The sequence below is a fragment of the Thunnus maccoyii genome, chromosome 7 (genome assembly GCF_910596095.1).
Source record: "Thunnus maccoyii chromosome 7, fThuMac1.1, whole genome shotgun sequence".
Lineage (NCBI taxonomy): Eukaryota > Metazoa > Chordata > Actinopteri > Scombriformes > Scombridae > Thunnus > Thunnus maccoyii.
In genome coordinates, this window is record NC_056539.1 from 23,705,421 (window position 1) to 23,723,208 (window position 17,788).

At 38.7% G+C, this 17,788-nt stretch overlaps 1 protein-coding gene and 1 long non-coding RNA gene across 5 annotated transcripts in view; one reads left to right on the forward strand and one right to left on the reverse strand.

Annotated features, from left to right (window-relative positions):
- The window catches only part of LOC121901025, a 38,554-nt gene extending 34,679 nt beyond the window's left edge, over positions 1–3,875 (forward strand). The window contains exons 4-5 of the long non-coding RNA XR_006097161.1: positions 2,264–2,284; positions 2,703–3,875. This is a non-coding gene — a long non-coding RNA (uncharacterized LOC121901025). The remainder of the gene's footprint in view (positions 1–2,263; positions 2,285–2,702) is intronic.
- A 394-nt stretch (positions 3,876–4,269) lies between these two features.
- On the reverse strand, positions 4,270–17,699 carry LOC121901018 (tyrosine-protein kinase ZAP-70). 4 transcript variants are annotated; one of them, XM_042417642.1, is made up of 14 exons: positions 17,650–17,699; positions 16,703–16,784; positions 10,260–10,729; positions 8,863–9,023; positions 8,621–8,759; positions 8,465–8,543; positions 8,275–8,297; positions 8,153–8,192; positions 7,621–7,828; positions 7,162–7,368; positions 5,988–6,180; positions 5,375–5,515; positions 5,136–5,248; positions 4,270–4,988 (listed from the first exon to the last, which is right to left on the reverse strand). In XM_042417642.1, the coding sequence occupies exons 3-14, from the start codon at positions 10,662–10,664 to the stop codon at positions 4,868–4,870; spliced, it is 1,830 nt and encodes a 609-aa protein (XP_042273576.1). In that variant the 5' UTR covers positions 10,665–10,729; positions 16,703–16,784; positions 17,650–17,699; the 3' UTR covers positions 4,270–4,867. The 4 variants fall into 4 exon arrangements, with proteins under 4 accessions (XP_042273576.1, XP_042273575.1, XP_042273579.1 ...); XM_042417641.1 differs by lacking the exon at positions 17,650–17,699 and adding an exon at positions 16,957–17,008; XM_042417645.1 differs by lacking the exons at positions 16,703–16,784; positions 17,650–17,699 and adding exons at positions 10,827–10,921; positions 11,008–11,138.
- Between the last annotated feature and the right edge of the window lie 89 nt (positions 17,700–17,788).

Here is a 17,788-nt window from a genome sequence, read left to right on the forward strand (position 1 = left end):
AAACAGTACAAACGATTGGGATTAATACACTAATATTGAGACTAATGCACATGTTGAAGAAAAGAATAATAATAAAAAACAATAAAATAGATCTAAAAAGAAATAAAATCAGAATTAGATTGAAATGATAAAAGACAATGACATCTAAAATGGAAAAGAGGGATTAAACATAAATACAACAAAATAAATGATTAAATAAAATAAATAATGGTAATAAAATATTATAATCAAAAGCAAGGCAAAAAATGTAGGTTTTAAGTTTTAAGACATGAACACTTTCAGCTGCTTTCAGATCCTCAGGTAGACTATTTCAACAGCTCGGAGCATAAAAACTTGAAGCTGTTTCACTAAAAGTTTTTGTCCTGCACTTTGGAACAAGACTCTAGGCTGGTGCAAGACCATGAAGAGCTGTAAAAGAGTAAAAGAATTCTTAAATCAATACACACTGACAGGCAACCAGTGTAAAGACTTTAAAACAGATGTAATGTTTTCTCTACTTCTGGTCCCAGTCAGCACTCAGGCAGCAGAGTTCTGACTTCATTGTGACTGATTTCTAACTTTTTTTGGGTACACCAGATAAGAGAGCATTACAGTAGTACAGCCTGCTGGATATTAAAGCGTGCATTCATCTCTTTCATCGCTTGAAGAGCAAAATGGTCGAAATTTGGTTATATATTTGAGATGATAAAAAAAGCAGCTTTGGTGACAAACCCCACATGAGCCTTAAAGTTTAGTTCTGAGTCAAAGATGACACTGAGGTTTCTGGCCTAAAGGCTCCGGGTAATTCCTGGAGAATTTGGTTTTGTGACCTTTCTCTCTTCCTGAGTCTTAGACATACAGTTATTATACTCAGCTGAATCCAGTGCATTTCACTGTGAATGTCCCCACTGTGTCCCTTTCTCATTCTTCCCACTGTGTGCTTTCAGTAAAAACATAACATGATTGTGTTTTGGTTTTTTTTTCCTCTGGTCCTGCCATCTCATCTGCTGGAGGACAGTAAGGTTGTCAGTGATTTCACAAGCTCGTGTTGCGATATAAATGTACACATAAACACAAGTATCCACCCTGTTCCTACATTCACACACAAACACACACACACACACACACACACACACACACACTGATAAGCAAGTCTAACATTGTCAGTCCTTTATGGTGCAGTGTATGCATCCACTGATAAAGTGTCTACTGAATGATCATCCTTGTGTGTGCTTGCATTTCAATAACAAGAATAATGGCTCATTTAATAAAAATCAATTAGATTTAAAATGATTAATAAACTATAAAAAAAAGGCCACAGACATTCATTTTTGGGCAGTCAGTGGATATTTTTTGTGGAATTTTCTTATGACAAAATATTTGTTGTTATCCCAACATAACAAGCTTGTTTTCTTGAGATTACAATATCATTATTTCATGATCATGAGAAAACTGTTTGCATTTGTGGTAGGGAGCACTAGGAAACGCTTCCACTAACTGCTCTTGAACGCAACCCTTGTCTGTTTGCCAGCCCCTCCCTTCCCTTCCCTCAGGCTGAGGGATATTTAAGACACCTGTTAGCTTTGTGCTTTCCTCTTGCTCCAGCCATGTGCCTTGGTTCACAGCTTTACTCTGCAGAATGATGAATGTGCAGAGTTTGACACGTGAAGGCTGCTATCATGTTCAGCTGCTGAAAGTGGACTTTATTAAACACGTTTATTTGTGACATCACAAATAGTTGGAAGACAACCGTGGGACTCACAGTCCTCTACACGACACATCCACTTTACTACATGACACACCCACGTGGCATGAGGAGTGAGATGGTTAGGGTTGGAATATCAGGGTGTGTGTGTCTTGCGTAACATGCTGTCATTGGGTCATGTAGTGAAGTGTGTGTGTTGTCTGAGTCTGCAAAGACTGCAGATGGACCCTTCTCAACAAATGGGCTGCTGGTCATCTTCGGCATACTCCACATACATTCTACATGACTTCTACGTCATCCTCTCTGCTCAGAAAATCCCTCAAGCCCTAAGACTCATGGGTTAAGTCCTGCATATAGCTAGTGGTGGTTTCTCATTTATGATTTCACAACATTAATTAATTCCTCCAATAGTCTCCGACGGCCTTTAGCCTCCTTCACAGAATTTCTATCTCTCCCCTTTTTTCCATATCTTAATTCCTAACAATTGTTCATGTAGGTGAATCACTCTTATCGCTAATTATGTTTACTGTGTAATTGTCTGGAACATTGTTTTATGATATTCTCCTTATCTCCTCTCAGAATTGAATCATCCTCGGCATGGTAAGAATGCTTTCATTTCATTTGGGGGATCCTGTCCTGTCTCTTATCTTCTTAAGGGCCTACGCCTGCTATGAAGATGCCTCATATCGACTGAGTCTAATCGATAAAATCTCTGTGTTGCTTATCACAATAAACATTGTTATTCACTTTCTTTTCTATTGATCTCTCATTATTGACATGAAGCTATGCCATAAGTTCAAGATCTCTGTCATCACGCTGCCTTTAAATATCATGTATGAATGTTGCTGTTTCCTTCTGTTCTGTTTCTCTGTCACTTCCTCTTTCCCACGCTGTCAAAATTCTCAATTCTGACGTCACCACACCTGACCGATGATCTTTGAGGCCACGTTCCTCTAGCCAATCAGACTCTTGGTGCTGCTCTTTAAATATCATTGCAATTCTGCACTCTGTCTTTCAGACCTACTATATTGTGCAACCCACTTTCTCCCCATCACCACCATGACGTCCATGTTGTCCATCTCAGAGCAGCAGTTTCCTCCGTCAGTAGAGCCTGAGAGCGGAGTCACACCAGCACGCTCCACTGGGCTCTGTGAAAGGATGCCACTTAGTGTGAACTAACACATTGTTTTAGAGTGTGCATGTGTGTGTGTGTGTGTTTTTGTCCTTTTCCTTTTTTGCTTTGTTTTTACGTTTTCGTTTTCTTTCTTTTTTTCTATATTTCAACAAGAACAAGCCGATTTGAGAAAGTTTCATATAATCCACATCATATGGCTCACAAGATATAATATACCTGGTACATAGAGATGAAGTGATTTATATACCACAGACAGTCAACACATGATGACCCTTTATACTACTGATTATTGATAATTATTATTGATTAATGGTCAATTATAATATTATTCTGAAACCATCATAAAAGACTATAATCATGAACTCTGCTAATGTTTGCATATTCAATCATATTTTGTTGTCTCATAAAACTTTCCTTCGATTCTAAACATATTGTTATATGTTTTGGGCGCCTGGTAAATCGAGATTTGCCATAATGTTCATCAGGCTTTTTCAATGCAAATGGCCCAGTTGTACACATTGGAGTCTACAGGGCCTGTACCTAATTTCTATTGCATCTTTAATGTATTTTCAGATCTTTATGCTTCTCTGGTTTAATCTTTTTGACCATGGCCTTTTGAGAGATGTGAATAATCCCTAAATAAGTCAGTACTTCAGAGGGAAACTGTCAACAACAAGAATAATTAACTATTAGGCATTAAAAATTATTCCAGAGGTGTGGTTTCAGCACATTGTTACTATTTGATTTTTTCATTCAGTTTTGCACCTCCACTGTAACAACCACAAGGTTTGACAGAAGTTTTAGCAGACAGACCCAGCGATCATGTTCAGTCAAGTAGAAGCCTTAAATATGTCTTCAGATATCTCATTGATAGAATAAAGATTCACAGACAGAAGGATGTTATTATTCTTTTATTTTTTTAATACTTGATTTTAAGGAACTCTTACATAGTTATATACAGTCTACCATTTTTATTCTTTGGTATCTCAAAAACAAATATATACTGTATGTAGTATGTTAATGAACTTAAAGACATACTATGCAGGATTTGTCAGTTGCTGTTTGTAAACACAACATTCAAAGTTGGCCCCTCCTCCCCGGCTCAACGACACCAGAGCGAGCTGAGAGAGAGAGCAGCGATGGTCGAGTGAGCTAGAGAGTGAATAAAGAGAGGTACTCTTGCTGTGGTAGCGATTACATAGCAATGAATCAGATAAATAAAATGTTATTTATGTTCTAAAGCACAAATAAACATGTGCACAGCAATGTAACCTGGTCGCTACGCTATGTCACACCCTGCATGTTGTTATTAGCTGGAGGCTACACACAGGTTAACACCCAGAAGTGTCCTGAACACAGTGAAATATTAAGAAAATCCAGGCAGAGGGCAGAGTCTCCACAGATAAGTACACTGCCACACACACTGATGATTGAGAGGGATTATTTTTGTCTGTACATAGTTTTTTTTAGGAAAATTCTGCATAGTATACCTTAAGTTCTAACAATTTTTGTTATTTATTTTTTGAGGATTCATAACACTTAATGTGTGATCAGTAAATAAAAATGCTTGATGGTTTCCTTTTTAGTTTGATTACCTTTTGTGGAAGCAAAGAGAAATGTACTCAAGACATCCTCCAGAATTTCCAACACAATTTGAAATAACTGACTTTATGGACATTTTGAAAGAATGACATGAATGAGTACAGTGGTTCTTTCTACTTCTAGTTCATTTGGCATAAAAAAAACAATTAACTCCAAAATACCAGGATATAAAATTAGTTTGTTCATTGATGTAAAGACGTAGACACTACCATTCAAACTATGACACACAGACAGACAGAAATCCTCCTTACAAGGCTGACACACTAATTTACATCCAATTTACAAATTCACATTTATTGTCACTGAGGCCTGTTTCGCTGTATTGGTACTGTAGTTGAAGCTGGTCAGTGTGAACCGTTCATAAAAAGCTCTTTGTTTTGGTTGTTTAATGGCCAGTTGAATGGATGCTTTGTGCAGCCGTGGGACAGAATGCGCCTTGTTTCTGTCTACTTGGTAGGCTCAGCAGCAGCAGCCTCAGCTCCCTCAACCTTGGCCTTGTTCGATATGGAGTAATGGTAAGACCTCATGGACTCCTCAACCTTCTTGAAGTCAGGACGGTCCTCATGTCTGATGAGAGAGGAGAGAGAGAAGGGCCCACAAGGGTTGTGATTGATAGAAGTAAAGTCACAAGAGATAAAGAGCATCACAGTGCTGTCTGAAGCCGACAGACTCTCAAACATATGCATAACATGATTCAGACAGTCATTTTCTTACTTGTAAGTCCAGCATTCATTCATCACTGCGTACATTCGTTCTGGACATGCTGGTGGACAGTCCATGCGACTCCCACCTTCAATGAAGCGAATCACCTCTGGTCCTTTCATTTTCTGGCAAAGTTGGGACAGAAAAGACGATCAGAGACCTGAATCCTGCATGAATTCTGTGATCTAGCCCATTTGTTTTGTCGTCGACTGATGGATTTGACAGTTGAGTTCTGCAGAAACACTCAGTACCTTGTAAGGTTTCCCTCCATAGGAAAAGGCCTCCCACATGGTGACACCAAAACTCCAGACATCACTTTTACTGGAGAATTTGTGGAAGTTTATACATTCTGGAGCGTACCACTTCAGTGGCCATTTACCTGTAGTACGAGCCTGTACAACACAACATGCACGACAACAAGTAGCACATTAATGACTCCACAAAAGCAGCCAACATTAATATTGATATACTGGTCAACATACTGTGTTTAAAGTAGAAAGAGGATGATTTAGAGGGTGCTGTATAGAGCAAATATTTCTCAAACAAAAAAGTATTGTTGACTTATATCTAGCAACTCTAAGAGTCCTCTGATACCTTCAGTCCTTCCAGATATGGGTCAGTAAACCAGAAAAAAAGGAAATCAATGGAGTGTTTACTCTAGTTTGCACAGAGCAGGTAATACTTTAGAGATGATAGGGAGTCAGTATTTGTGCAAGAGGTCAGTAATTCTCAGAAAAGCAATCAATTTCAGATACACTATCTATTTGTGTTAGGTGCAACGCTGATAGCTGCCATGCCCCCCCCCCACAACCCTTCAGTGATTCTGCATTTTTGTCACCTTGTTTTGCAGTGCAACAATTGTACCTTGTAGTACTTGTCATCTGCTCCCAGAGCCTTGGAGAGCCCAAAGTCACTGATTTTGGCGAACTGTTGGTTGACCAGCAGGACGTTGCGAGCCGCTAAGTCTCTGTGCACAAAGTTCTTCTCTTCCAGATACTTCATTCCCATCGACACCTGGTGCATCAGGTTGACAATGTTCACCACAGTTACAGTATCCCTGTGGGAACAATGATAATGATCATGACAAAAGTCTGAAGAAAATTAGTTTTCCTCATCCAAATCATGTGTCTAAGGATAAAGTGTGTTTGTAGGTTACTGGTTCCTAACGTGATACGATAACATTTTATTGATCTGTGGGGGGAAATTAGGAACTCAGATTCTCCTCATTGTAAGATGGTTAAATATATAAGAAAGAAAAAAAATTGCTACACAGATTTTTGTTTATTTTTTCAGATTTTTTCTTGTGAAATATTTGATACTTTTACCAATATAAACGTCCCAAAATCCTTCAAATGAAAATCAATCTTTCACTACACTAAAACTAAAATCACCTGTGATGAAGGCTCATAAGCACAACACTGCTACAGTTTAGGGGGTTACAAGCAAAAAAGGTTGGGAACCAGTGTCTTATGTTGTACAGACTGTTAAGCCATCTGGGATAAATTTGTGATTTTGTACTTTATAAATAAAAACCGACTTGACCTGAATTATTAAGTATGATAAAAAGTGAGAGGAGCAACTGTACCAAAATCTACATTAACTGGAACAATGAGCTCTAAATGATGAGCATTCATCAACCCACATTGAAATATTATGAATATTATTTATTGTATAATATGATATATGTTTGCCTATATACAGTGCGGTTACCCCTGTGTTTTATATATTCATGATTTCCAGTGTGTCTTCAAAGTAGAGGCAGTATAAGCTCATCATGTTTGGTTTGTCGGGTGGTTTCAAAGATTGGATCAGGTAACAAGAGAGAAAGAAAGGAAAGTAACATGAGTGAATGATGAAGTGTGCTGATAAAAGTAATGTGTAAAGTTCATCAGATCATTAGTATTAAGTACATTAATATTTATAACATAGTAATAATATTCAGAATTGTATTAATCCTTCCTTCTACATGTTGGATTCCCTTTCACAAATCTCTCCTCTTATAATGTTTCAGATTTTTTTGTTGTAAACTGGAACGTACTTATGGGAGGACAGGAATTTGTTGAGAGGTCCCGCGGAGGCCATCTCCATGACCAGCATCAGATTCTCTGCACTGCACAGCCCCAGCATGCGGACGATGAAGGGATTGCTCAGCTGGTGCATGATCTCTGCCTCCCTCATCATCTCCTCCTTCACCAGCTTCTCATTGTCACTCTTCAGCACTTTGATGGCTACATCTATCTGGCCCCTGAGGGAAAACAAACATATAGAGTTTGGAATGAACGTCTGACATTTAAAGATGGTATATGAGCACTTGCAATCCCATCTGCAATCTGGTAGGGCACTGGGTTCAGTAAAAGTGTAACATGATGCACATGCTGTACATATAAAGAAGTTTATGTCCTGTCTGAGATAATGCCACTGGTGTCAGAGGATTATAGTAAATGTTAAAGGTTCCATCTCAGCAAACACTTTTGTTTTATCATATTTCAGTCCTCACGAGTCAGTCTTGAAGACTCCCTTCTTGACGCAGCCAAAGTTCCCAGAGCCGAGCTCCACCTCGTCCATCAGCAACTGGTCCCTCTGGATGTTAAACTTCCTCACTTCATTGGGGTTGTGATAAGGGTTGAACCCATCACAGTCCATTGGCAGAACATCACGATCTGCAGGCACTGTGGTAACTGGACTCGGGACCGTCGACGGAACAGCTAAACAGTAAAGGTCAAACCATATGGGGTAAATGTGCAATCCTGTATGTGTTGACAGGATTTTACATCACAACAGCTGGTAATATTTTCTGTTGGATCTTTTAAGACGATCCCTTCAGGTTCATTCATAATCTCTCATTTATTAAGTTTTTAATTATTAAACTGAGTTTGTTTTGCTTTATTCACAGCAATATTCTTGAAAGCAAAATTTATTTATTATCACTTCAAACCTATTTTGCTGCCAGCACATTTAACAGAGCAGCTACTACTGTGTGTGAAATGGTGTTGCAGTAAATGTGAATTGTTGTACTGTAGGCAACTGACCTCGAGGTGGCGGTGTGTATCCATTTGCGCCGACTCGCCTCTGCAAAAGTTACATTATAGTGAATCACAGAGAATGAAAAAATATGCTGACTTGAATATTGCAGGATATGGTCAATACTCACTGTTGCAGGAAGACTTGGTGTCTCTGAAAGGTTATAATACAGATTTGATTAGTAAATATAATAAAGCAAAGTTAAAGTAAGTAGGACTGCATGTTACATATAAACATGAATAGGAAACTTTGTGCAGCAGTGTCATGATGATATAATATGATATGACTGAAAAAAGGAAATAAAAAAAGATGTTCAGTACTTGCAGCTTTGCTGTTGATACAGGCCTCCCCAAGAACAGTCACCAGGCCATCAGCTTTCATCTTCAGGTACTCAACCAGCTGATGAGATTGAAAGAAAGTTCAATTGAAATTCAGAAAAAGGCCATCAGCTGCAGCAGAAGTGACAGATAACCTACCTGCCAGATAGTGTCAAACTTTGTTCCTTCTGGCATAGAGTATTTTCCTGATTTGTCTTGGAGGATCTGATAGTGGTAAACTGTTTTTCCATACATCATGGAGAGAGCAAAACTGCCAGGCTCCTCTCTGTCTCTCACCCTTAAAAAATGAAAAGCAGTGTTGTTTAAAAACCGCACCTTTAACCGTCAGAGGTTGACTGGAAGAAGCTACAGGCAAGACAATGTCACTATGAGCTACTTACAGAAACTTGCCGTCTGGTTGTGCTCCAGAGTAAAGTCGCCTCTCGCCCTCATGTCGGCTGATTTTACCGTGATACCAAGACATCTTCTCATGAGCTGTGGTGGCGATAAGCTTCTCCAGCTGAGGAGCTTGACTGATGATGGCCTGCTCCATGGCTTCACCCTGAGCAGGGAAACCAACAAGGAAACAGATAAATCAACAGACAATGCACACATTTAATCTCCTATGTACAGTCCAAATTTATAACCCTGTTCTAAGAAAATAAATTTAACTTTTCAGCCATTGGACACTTGGCGTCTTGCATCAGTTTACTGCAATGTGGTAATCTGCAAAAGTAAAACATCACAGTTTGCAATCATGGCTCATTTTTCAGAGTTTGTTTGCTCACGTAGGGTGTCAAATGTGGTTCAGGGTGGTAAGAGGTGTTATGGCAGACAGACACGTCTACAATCCTTTTGGCTCCTTTTGGTGCCTGCTGGGAGCTACAGGCCAAGTCCTCATACACCTGGAGCTAGTTTGGCTGTTTATTTGGAGACCACCAGTGATAAAAGTCTACTGGTCTCAGTGTGTGGCTGCAGCGGGAGACAGTCTGTAGTGGCGCTTCAGAAGACCAGACTTCAAACTGGGTAAATCATCAGTTTGTTTGGTTCTTTTGGTCACCCGTAAGACACAAAAAAATAAATGCAAAGGTATAATTTACAAAATCACCTGGAGATTCGGATTATTTGTGTGTGTCTTTGGGATATTTCAGATAGTTCAAGTGAGACTACATTGACTCAGACGGGTTCGTGATGGTGTGTTTTGTCCAAATTTCGGTAAAACATTGGGAATTTTGGTTGTCTTTTTTCTTTAATGTGTGAAACTGGTATTTCAGCTGCTGTCATATGATTACAAACATTTTTTGCCTATTTTTATTTCAGTTTATTCTGTTTCTTCAGTCAAAGAAACGGTTGGTCCACCGAAATTACAATTACATATTTTCACCTCGCTGTGAAACTTATCTCTGGAACTACTCTCTACCGAAGAAATAGTCTGTAAGAAAACTGCTGATAATGTGTTCTGTGGATCATCCAGAGTAACGAGGAGACACTGATAGAAAGAAATGTTGCAGATGTATTTTTCAAATGTCATTTTTATCTCCTTTCTAAGAGACTAAATTCTCAAAGTCTGGACACATTAAATGAAAGTATGTGCATGACTAGATACCACTAGAGGTAAGTGAGAGAGTGTTTTCTGTAATTTGAGTGAATCAGCACTTTAACTGTTAAAATCCATCTCATGTATTTTCTTGTTTGATGATGATACAACATACTGTAACCACCCTTACAGCCATATTAGAGACTGTAACTAAAAATATTGATAATTTTTTTGACAATCGCTCTCTCAGCAGCGCCTCACCTCCAGGTTCCAGGTCTGCTTCACGTACTCCCTAAGCATGTTTTCTCTCAGGTTGTCAAACACACCAGGCCGTATCTGTGTATCCGGGGAGCGCAGACAGGGTTTCTTTAGGGGACACACCAACCCGTCCGGGTCCTTGCTGTAAAACTCGCAGAGCTCTGCAGGCCCACAGTGGGGCTTGCCTCCTGTGATGCAGTAAGTCCCATTAAGTTGTTTCTCTATGGGGTAGTGGTGAAACTCCAGGTTCCACACAACAGAGAGGACGTAGCCTCCCAGACTGCGGAGACACTGCCGCAGCAAGAAGAGGCCGTCGGCCATCCCGGCCAGCTTCAAATGCTGCTCAGCGTCCATGCGACTGATGCTGCCGTAGAAGAAAGGCAGCTCAGCCGCCGGGTCGATGGACATGGTGAACCTGGGAGAGACGAGACGGACTTTGGCTTGGAGTCGTGGATGTAGGTGGTGAAGAGAAACTAGAGACAGACAAGGAAAGAGAGAAATTATCAGCATTTGAGCAATTCTGGCATTTAAAGAAGGACGAAAGTTATAAGAAACATTCTGTTCAGTGACCTCTGATCTTTCAGCCCTTCAGCTTTTCTGTATCTGTCACTCTCCTCAGTCTGCTGAATCAAGTCTAAAATGTCATCAACCAAATTACAAAGCAGCTGCGGATTGAAAATGGAAAACACAATATTCAAGACTACAAATCTTTTCCAAAAAGCAAAAACACACATCATCCAGAGAACCTCACCTCCTCCTCTTCTTCTTCTTCTCCCAACTACGTTACACCAGGACACAATTTACACAACAATGTTTTTCCAGGGACTGTCAGCTATGCAGAGACAAAATGTGAGGTGCCATGTGTCTGGATGACAAAGTTAGCAAGAGGCACCTACACTTTGAGACTGCATGAAGCTTGCAGATTAAAAAACTGGTGACAAAAGCCACAACAGGAAGTTGCAGTCCGCCCTCACAGCCTCCTTTCTCCAGCATCTCACTCTTTTGTTAAACAGGTGCTTTTTTGGTTCTAGATTTTTCCCTCTGCTTCAGAAACTCAAGTTTGCAAGTTTTCCTTTCATAACAATTTGGGGAGAATGTGTCCTGCTACACTGTTAACACCTCATGCACAATGAGATGTGTCAGTTAGGAATCTGACATAAGCTTTCAGCAGAAGTGAAGCTATAAAGATAAGATCAGAATCATGCTATCACTTAACCGTTTTTTGTCGGTTAAGTGATAGCAGGCGGAAAATGCCTGTTTTGAGATTAAAACAGACATTGACAATGATCAGAATACTTCAGCTCGTGGAAAGTTATTGTTCTGATAAGCACTGACAATAAGGGTTGAGACTGTAAAATAATCACATCAAAAACGAAAAGGTTATAGGCATCTGAAGATATTATATATTGGATAGCAGCAACCAGCTAAATAAAAGCTGAAACCATGTCTGCGACAGTGTTCTGGAAACTTATCAGTCAGTTTTGCTGATTTTGACTTTGTGGTCTTGTTTGTTTTTACAATCTCCTCTGAAAAGCGCACACAGATCTACATGTTTTTGAAACCTGAACCATTCGACATTTAGATCATGCTTATGATGGTGTCATATAGGTTTTTAATCTCTCACTTCATGTTTGAACATGATGTAAAATCATAGAAAAAAGCGTGAAAACCGCAGCTTCCTGGCTACAGAGCTACGTTGCTCCCCACATCCACGGTGGACAACATAGCAGAAATGCAAAGTTCCCACAAGACATAAGACTCCACTGTGGCTTGACCCCCTTTTTCACCACAACAAAGACCTCCAGACCCCGCCGTCTGGACAAACTGATACCCCACTATACCAGGAACAAGATGTGATTCTGTATCACAAGACACAGTAGACCTGTTTGCATGATTTTGCCTTCTGCTTGGATTCTTGTCAGCAAAATATGTTAAAGTCAAATCATAGCTTATGGAAAACTTGGAAGTATAATCTTACCATCCTAGTTAAAATTTGTATGTGACTGTTTTAATTTCAATTTTTGGATGTTTGACTTAGACTGGTGATGATTTTATGGTTATTAACGGTCTTGGTTTGTCGCCCTATCACTTGCTGCAACTTTACATCAAAGACCGCAATGGAAATAAGTCTCGAACTTTAATGTGCTATCATTGACACTTTTGTAGTGTTGTATGGTTTGAAGTCAACCATCATGTAATAGAGCAAAAGTCAGTCTGTAACAAAATGGCGACACAACTGACAGACACTGCCATCCAAAACTTAACAAATCTATTTGAGTAAAACGTGTTTGTGTTGCAATAAAATAACACATAATCTATCACATAATCACTTAACTGAGCCAAAACTAGTCTTAAAGTAGACTGCTCTCAGATCTATCAAGTAGAAAACATGTTTAAGTGTGTGAAGTCATTTATAGTGTGTGGGGATTTGCTCTTTTCTCTGTTTTATGTGATTGTAAAGTGAAAATTTTCAGTTTTAGACTGTTAGTCAGACAAAACAAGCAATCTGAAGACATCAGTTTGAGCTCTGGGTAACTGTGGTTGACCTTTTAAAACTTTTCATTATTCATATTGTCATTTTATAGACCAAACAATTAATGGAATGATTGAAAAAAATATCTGGAGATTAATCAATAATGAAAACAATAGTTTTTTTTCTATGTTTTTTCTTCTATTTAGGTTCCCAGTAATTCATCAACAGGTCCTCTGATATTACTTGAGCAGACTTAAACCGAAAGAGGAAGTGAATTTAATTACAAACTAACAATCCCCCCTAACACACCATGACACGGATATTAGCTACGCTGCTATAATATGTGGCCAAACTAACCAAAATGTTGACGGTTTTCCAACAAGACATTAAAACTTCCAACAGCAGCAGCCAAGGCTCGGCTCAGTTCACGTTCTTTTGAAAATAGGAGTTTTATGACTGTTCTACTTTAATTGTATATCATGGGCCGCAAAAAGCAAAGAGTGCAGAGAGATGAGGTGACACATGACACAGTTCCTGAGCCAGCACCGAACCCACACAGTTGCGTGGTATCTTTCATACCGAGCCAGTGACTGTTTTCTTCAAAAGATCATTTAAAAGACACAAACTGGCTGCTTGGAGCATATAAACCCTTCATTGTGCATAAAAAAACAGACTTGTAAATAAAGTGTTGCAGAGTAAGCACACAGTGACCCAGTGAGCGGTGGAAAATGACCTATGACTCAACAAGTGGAGGAGTACATAAGTGACACACGCTAACATCTACAGACTGAAGTGTTTGTTTTCAAAAGTGAAAAGAAGGTGAATTTTTTCTGGCGTGGTATTGATCCTCTCAGCCCCCTCAGGCACAAAGTAAATGTAATTAAATACAAAGCAAAAACCCGATCGTGTTTATCGTCTCGTTGAAGATTTCTATCCTGGAGAGAAGTCACTGTCTCAGGGGATCAATCTTAATGTCAGTGATGGAGAGGTTGAAACTATCGATCCAGCTCGAGTAGCCAAACACAACAGATAAATACAATCTCTCTTTTCACTTCTACGGACAATAAACTCTCTTCAAATGACAACACAAGCTCAAGCTCAGGGATACAGATTTCCTTACCAAGAAAATAGTTTGTGATTAAGCTTGGCTAAAACTGCGGTGAACGGAGGAATACTCTTCACTAGTTGCTTAAGTAAATGTACAGAGGTATTAGCAACATAATGTATGTAAAACTAAATTGCCTCGGTCCAGACCGTTGAATCCGTCCACTCTACCAAGTCGAGTTGACGATTCTGTCTGACATCAGGCAAAAAAACTAAAAGTAGATCATGATTATTGACGCACAAACATATAAGCAGTACTTTAAAGGACAAGACTGGCGGGTGACGCACAAAGTTCTTGCACCCCAGAAAATCATGTGGGCAGGTGCGTCAGACCGTAAACTGTGACTGTTAAAGAACCAAATATTCCCGCAAACTGTTGATCACTTGCACTCACTTTATTTAACATGTTCATGTTCAAGAACAAATTTCCAAATGAAGGTCTGATGTTAATAAGTATGTACAAGTGATCGACAGCGAGCAGGGTTTTTTGGTCTTTTCACAAGGAGAAGACTGGCTAAATTTTTTCGATTTGCTATCTGAAAAGACAACCTGTTACTGTATCTCGTAGTACTGTAATACTTCCTACTACACCTACAGTTTCTGTCTCATTCAGCCCTGAGCTTATTAGTTCCTGCTGAAGATACAAATCTTTAAAAGGTGACACCAGCACACCGTATGCTTTCTTTTTCTAGGCCTAAATCATTTCCTAAAACAGCTGGGCATTGCAGCTTTTTGTAAAAGTTACTCAAATAGGAATAAACAGTGTATTTAATGGGGACTATTTTCAGCTGCGGATTAACACACATTTAGTGCTGTGATGAGTATTTACTGTACAGCAGCAGAAAAGTTTATATGGAATCGACTCAAATGGAGGTTTATGTAACAGAGAAATAAGTTATATCAGGCTTTAGCTGCACAGATGATACTTGTTAGTAGGATCAGCTCTTTCTGTCTTTTCTGGGATAAGAAAATATAGAATATCATGAGGTTTATCCTTAAATGTTGTAGTTTGTCGTGACACTAATTTTAACCGCCTCATGTTCTGTCAATGTGTCAACAGCAAATAGCTGTTAAATAAATGCAGTGAATGAAGTAAAACGTACACTATTTGCCCCTGAAATTTAGTCAAGTAGAAGTATGAAAGATATTTATACCTCAAAATTGTAGGTACAATACTTTTACTTTCCACCACTGCTCTTCACTATAACATGATACTTTCATGTTACATCATTCTCACTAATATCAGTGTCAGACTGCCAGGATCAAGTTGATATTGTGTAAATAAATGACCTGTCTACAATATGTCTGCTTGAATGATTTACAGTGAAAGAGTAAAAACACAGCAAGCAATGGGTTTAGACTCAGCGCCTAATTCATTCACTGACATTTAGCTCCTTTACTCTCCTGTGAGTATCACGGTGAGGTCACTTATTTGCTTCTTTAACTAATACGAGCTGTGTTTTCTGTAGATTACATGATTCAAGTCAAGGACATTCCAGCGGTAACTATTTAGCTGTTAAGAGTTATTTTAGGTCACGATTATTTTGGTTGTGCTATCAGTAAGTTAGCGTGGGTTATGTAAGTCTAAGCATTCTTCGATACGTACATCAACATTTAGGATTGTGTAGTCATCCACCAACAGATAATGTACACATGAGTTGATTTTTCCCCAAACTGGTCTTAATATGATGATTTAATCAAAGATGTAGGAGGACTTCAGGCCAAAACAGGGTCACAAATGTCCCAAAATGGAGCATAATTTCCTGCATCAATGGAAAAAATGATATTTTAATTAATACGTTGTGTTTCTCTGTGATGATTCATGTTTTCTTTTTCCCCAGATTAGATGAGCTTGTAGGTGTAGATCTGCACTAAAAAACAATGACATTAAATGCCAATTTCATTTGCATTTTAATGACTATACTGTTTTTGGAAGACCTAGAACAACACAGTCTCAACAATCATTTCATTTCTGTTCAGGAAACGAAAAAACATAGTGTGAGTGTTAATCATGATGGCGCTTTTTTGTGTGTGAAGTGTGGCTCAGTCTGAAACTTAATGTAATGTTCAAATTGTCTGTCAAACACTCAGCGGTGTCCACGAACTCCTCTCTCTGCTGTCCAGGCCAATATCGTCCGGCTGTGGATGGAACATTTTGCAGATATGCCTCACTCCAAAAATACATCCAGTAATTTTCAAGAAAAGTTACAAGCGATAAAAAACACACAAGATACTCTTGGGTGTGTTAAAACCTACCCATTTTTGGTTTTCTATTCCAAGGCACAATGAAAGCAGCTATTTATATTTTGCACATGTAATCTCTACTTTTGTAAGCCAGAGCAACAACGTCTCAGCCCTGACTTTGACTGTGGTGCACACACTCTTTTATTCTGTTTTTACTGCTCAGACACAGCTGTGGAAGTTAAAAAAAAAAAAAAAGACAATTTAAAAAGAGATTTTTTTTATGAAATCGGTAAGAATTTAAATATCAAAGATTACTGTACATTTACAGACTCCGTTTAGATTCAATTAAAAACTCTACAGAGCAACGAGTTAACTGTAAAAACACACTTTGAGTATTTTTATGGCCAATACAACTGTAAACTGAATTACATATAGTATCAATCATGAGGTATTTAGGAGAAGAAAATAGATGATTAACTGGTTAAACCTCTTTGAATTTAAGGGATGAGAACCTTTTTGTCAAACTATTGTATTAGCTTCACTACTTTTCCTCAGGCCTTTAGCCTTTATTTCATCACATTTTTACCCACAGTATCATATTTTTTTGTTTTTATTCAGAAGAAATAAGTGTAATCTGCCAAAACAAAGAACTTCTGCTGTTAAATCAACTACAAAATCTACTTACGTTTCACTGCTTCACGATGTTGTCGCTTCAGAGACAAAGATATATCTGTTGATCTGGCAGCAGTGGAAGGTGCTGTGAGGAACTGGGGGTTAGAGACAGTGACACACACACACAGACACACACATATTGGCACATACACATATGAATCCAGCTTGAATGAAATATGTTGTTGTGTTCTTACAATTCTGATTCATTTGATGAAAACCCTAATACAACTTCAATCAGGGTGATACATGAGCTCAACCGTCACTCACCGAGTTCTCCTTTGAACTCTTTAAACTTGTTTTATTCTTTACAAAGTTTAGAAAACAGCGTCCCAAAAAACAAGCCCGAGTAATATGAAGCTACAGCCGGCAGCCGGTTAGCTTAGTTTAGCACAAAGACTGGAAACAGGGGGAAACACCTAGCCTGGCTCTGTTCAATGGCTCACAAACAATAAATCACTAATAACACGTTATGAGTAAAACCACAGCGTGTGTTTTTTTACACTTTTGCTTTTGTACGGAATAAACAAACAACATATACTGTGTTAAATTGTAAGTTTAAGAGATTCCCTCTGTTTCCATTTGTGCTAAGCTAATTGTTTTCTGGCTGTAACAATCGACTCATCTAACTTTACGCTAACTTTTCTCAAAATGTCATACTTGCTTTAAATAGTAAGTAAAAAGTAAGTAAAATTTATTTATATAGCACTTTTCATAGACATTAGTCACAAAGTGCTTTCCATGAGCATGATGCAACATACAAACAGAAAGAAATCATAACACACACACACACACGCACACACACACACACACACACACACACACACACACACACACACACACACACACACACACACACACACAAAACACAATCTGCAGTAAAAAATACACAATAAAAACATAAAATATTGACTTGTTGCTTACAGGTTACCCAAACACCTTTCTAAAAAGGTGTGTTTTTACCTGCTTTTTAAATGAATCAACACAATCAATCAAATGAAGCCAATGAGCCTGAAGTTAGTTAGCTTAGCTTAGCATAAAGACTAGAAACAGGTGGAAACAGCTAGCCTGGCTCTGTCCAATGGTGCAATAAGAGTAAATC

Excerpts from the sequence above, each read along its gene's own strand:
- LOC121901018 (XM_042417642.1), bottom strand. The coding sequence starts at position 10,664 with ATGTCCATCGACCCGGCGGCTGAGCTGCCTTTCTTCTACGGCAGCATC. Across the intron at positions 8,760-8,862 it reads CAACCAGACGGCAAGTTTCT|GGTGAGAGACAGAGAGGAGC; the intron begins GTAAGTAGCTCA and ends TCATTTTTTAAG. Across the intron at positions 5,249-5,374 it reads ATGGAGGGAAACCTTACAAG|AAAATGAAAGGACCAGAGGT; the intron begins GTACTGAGTGTT and ends CAACTTTGCCAG.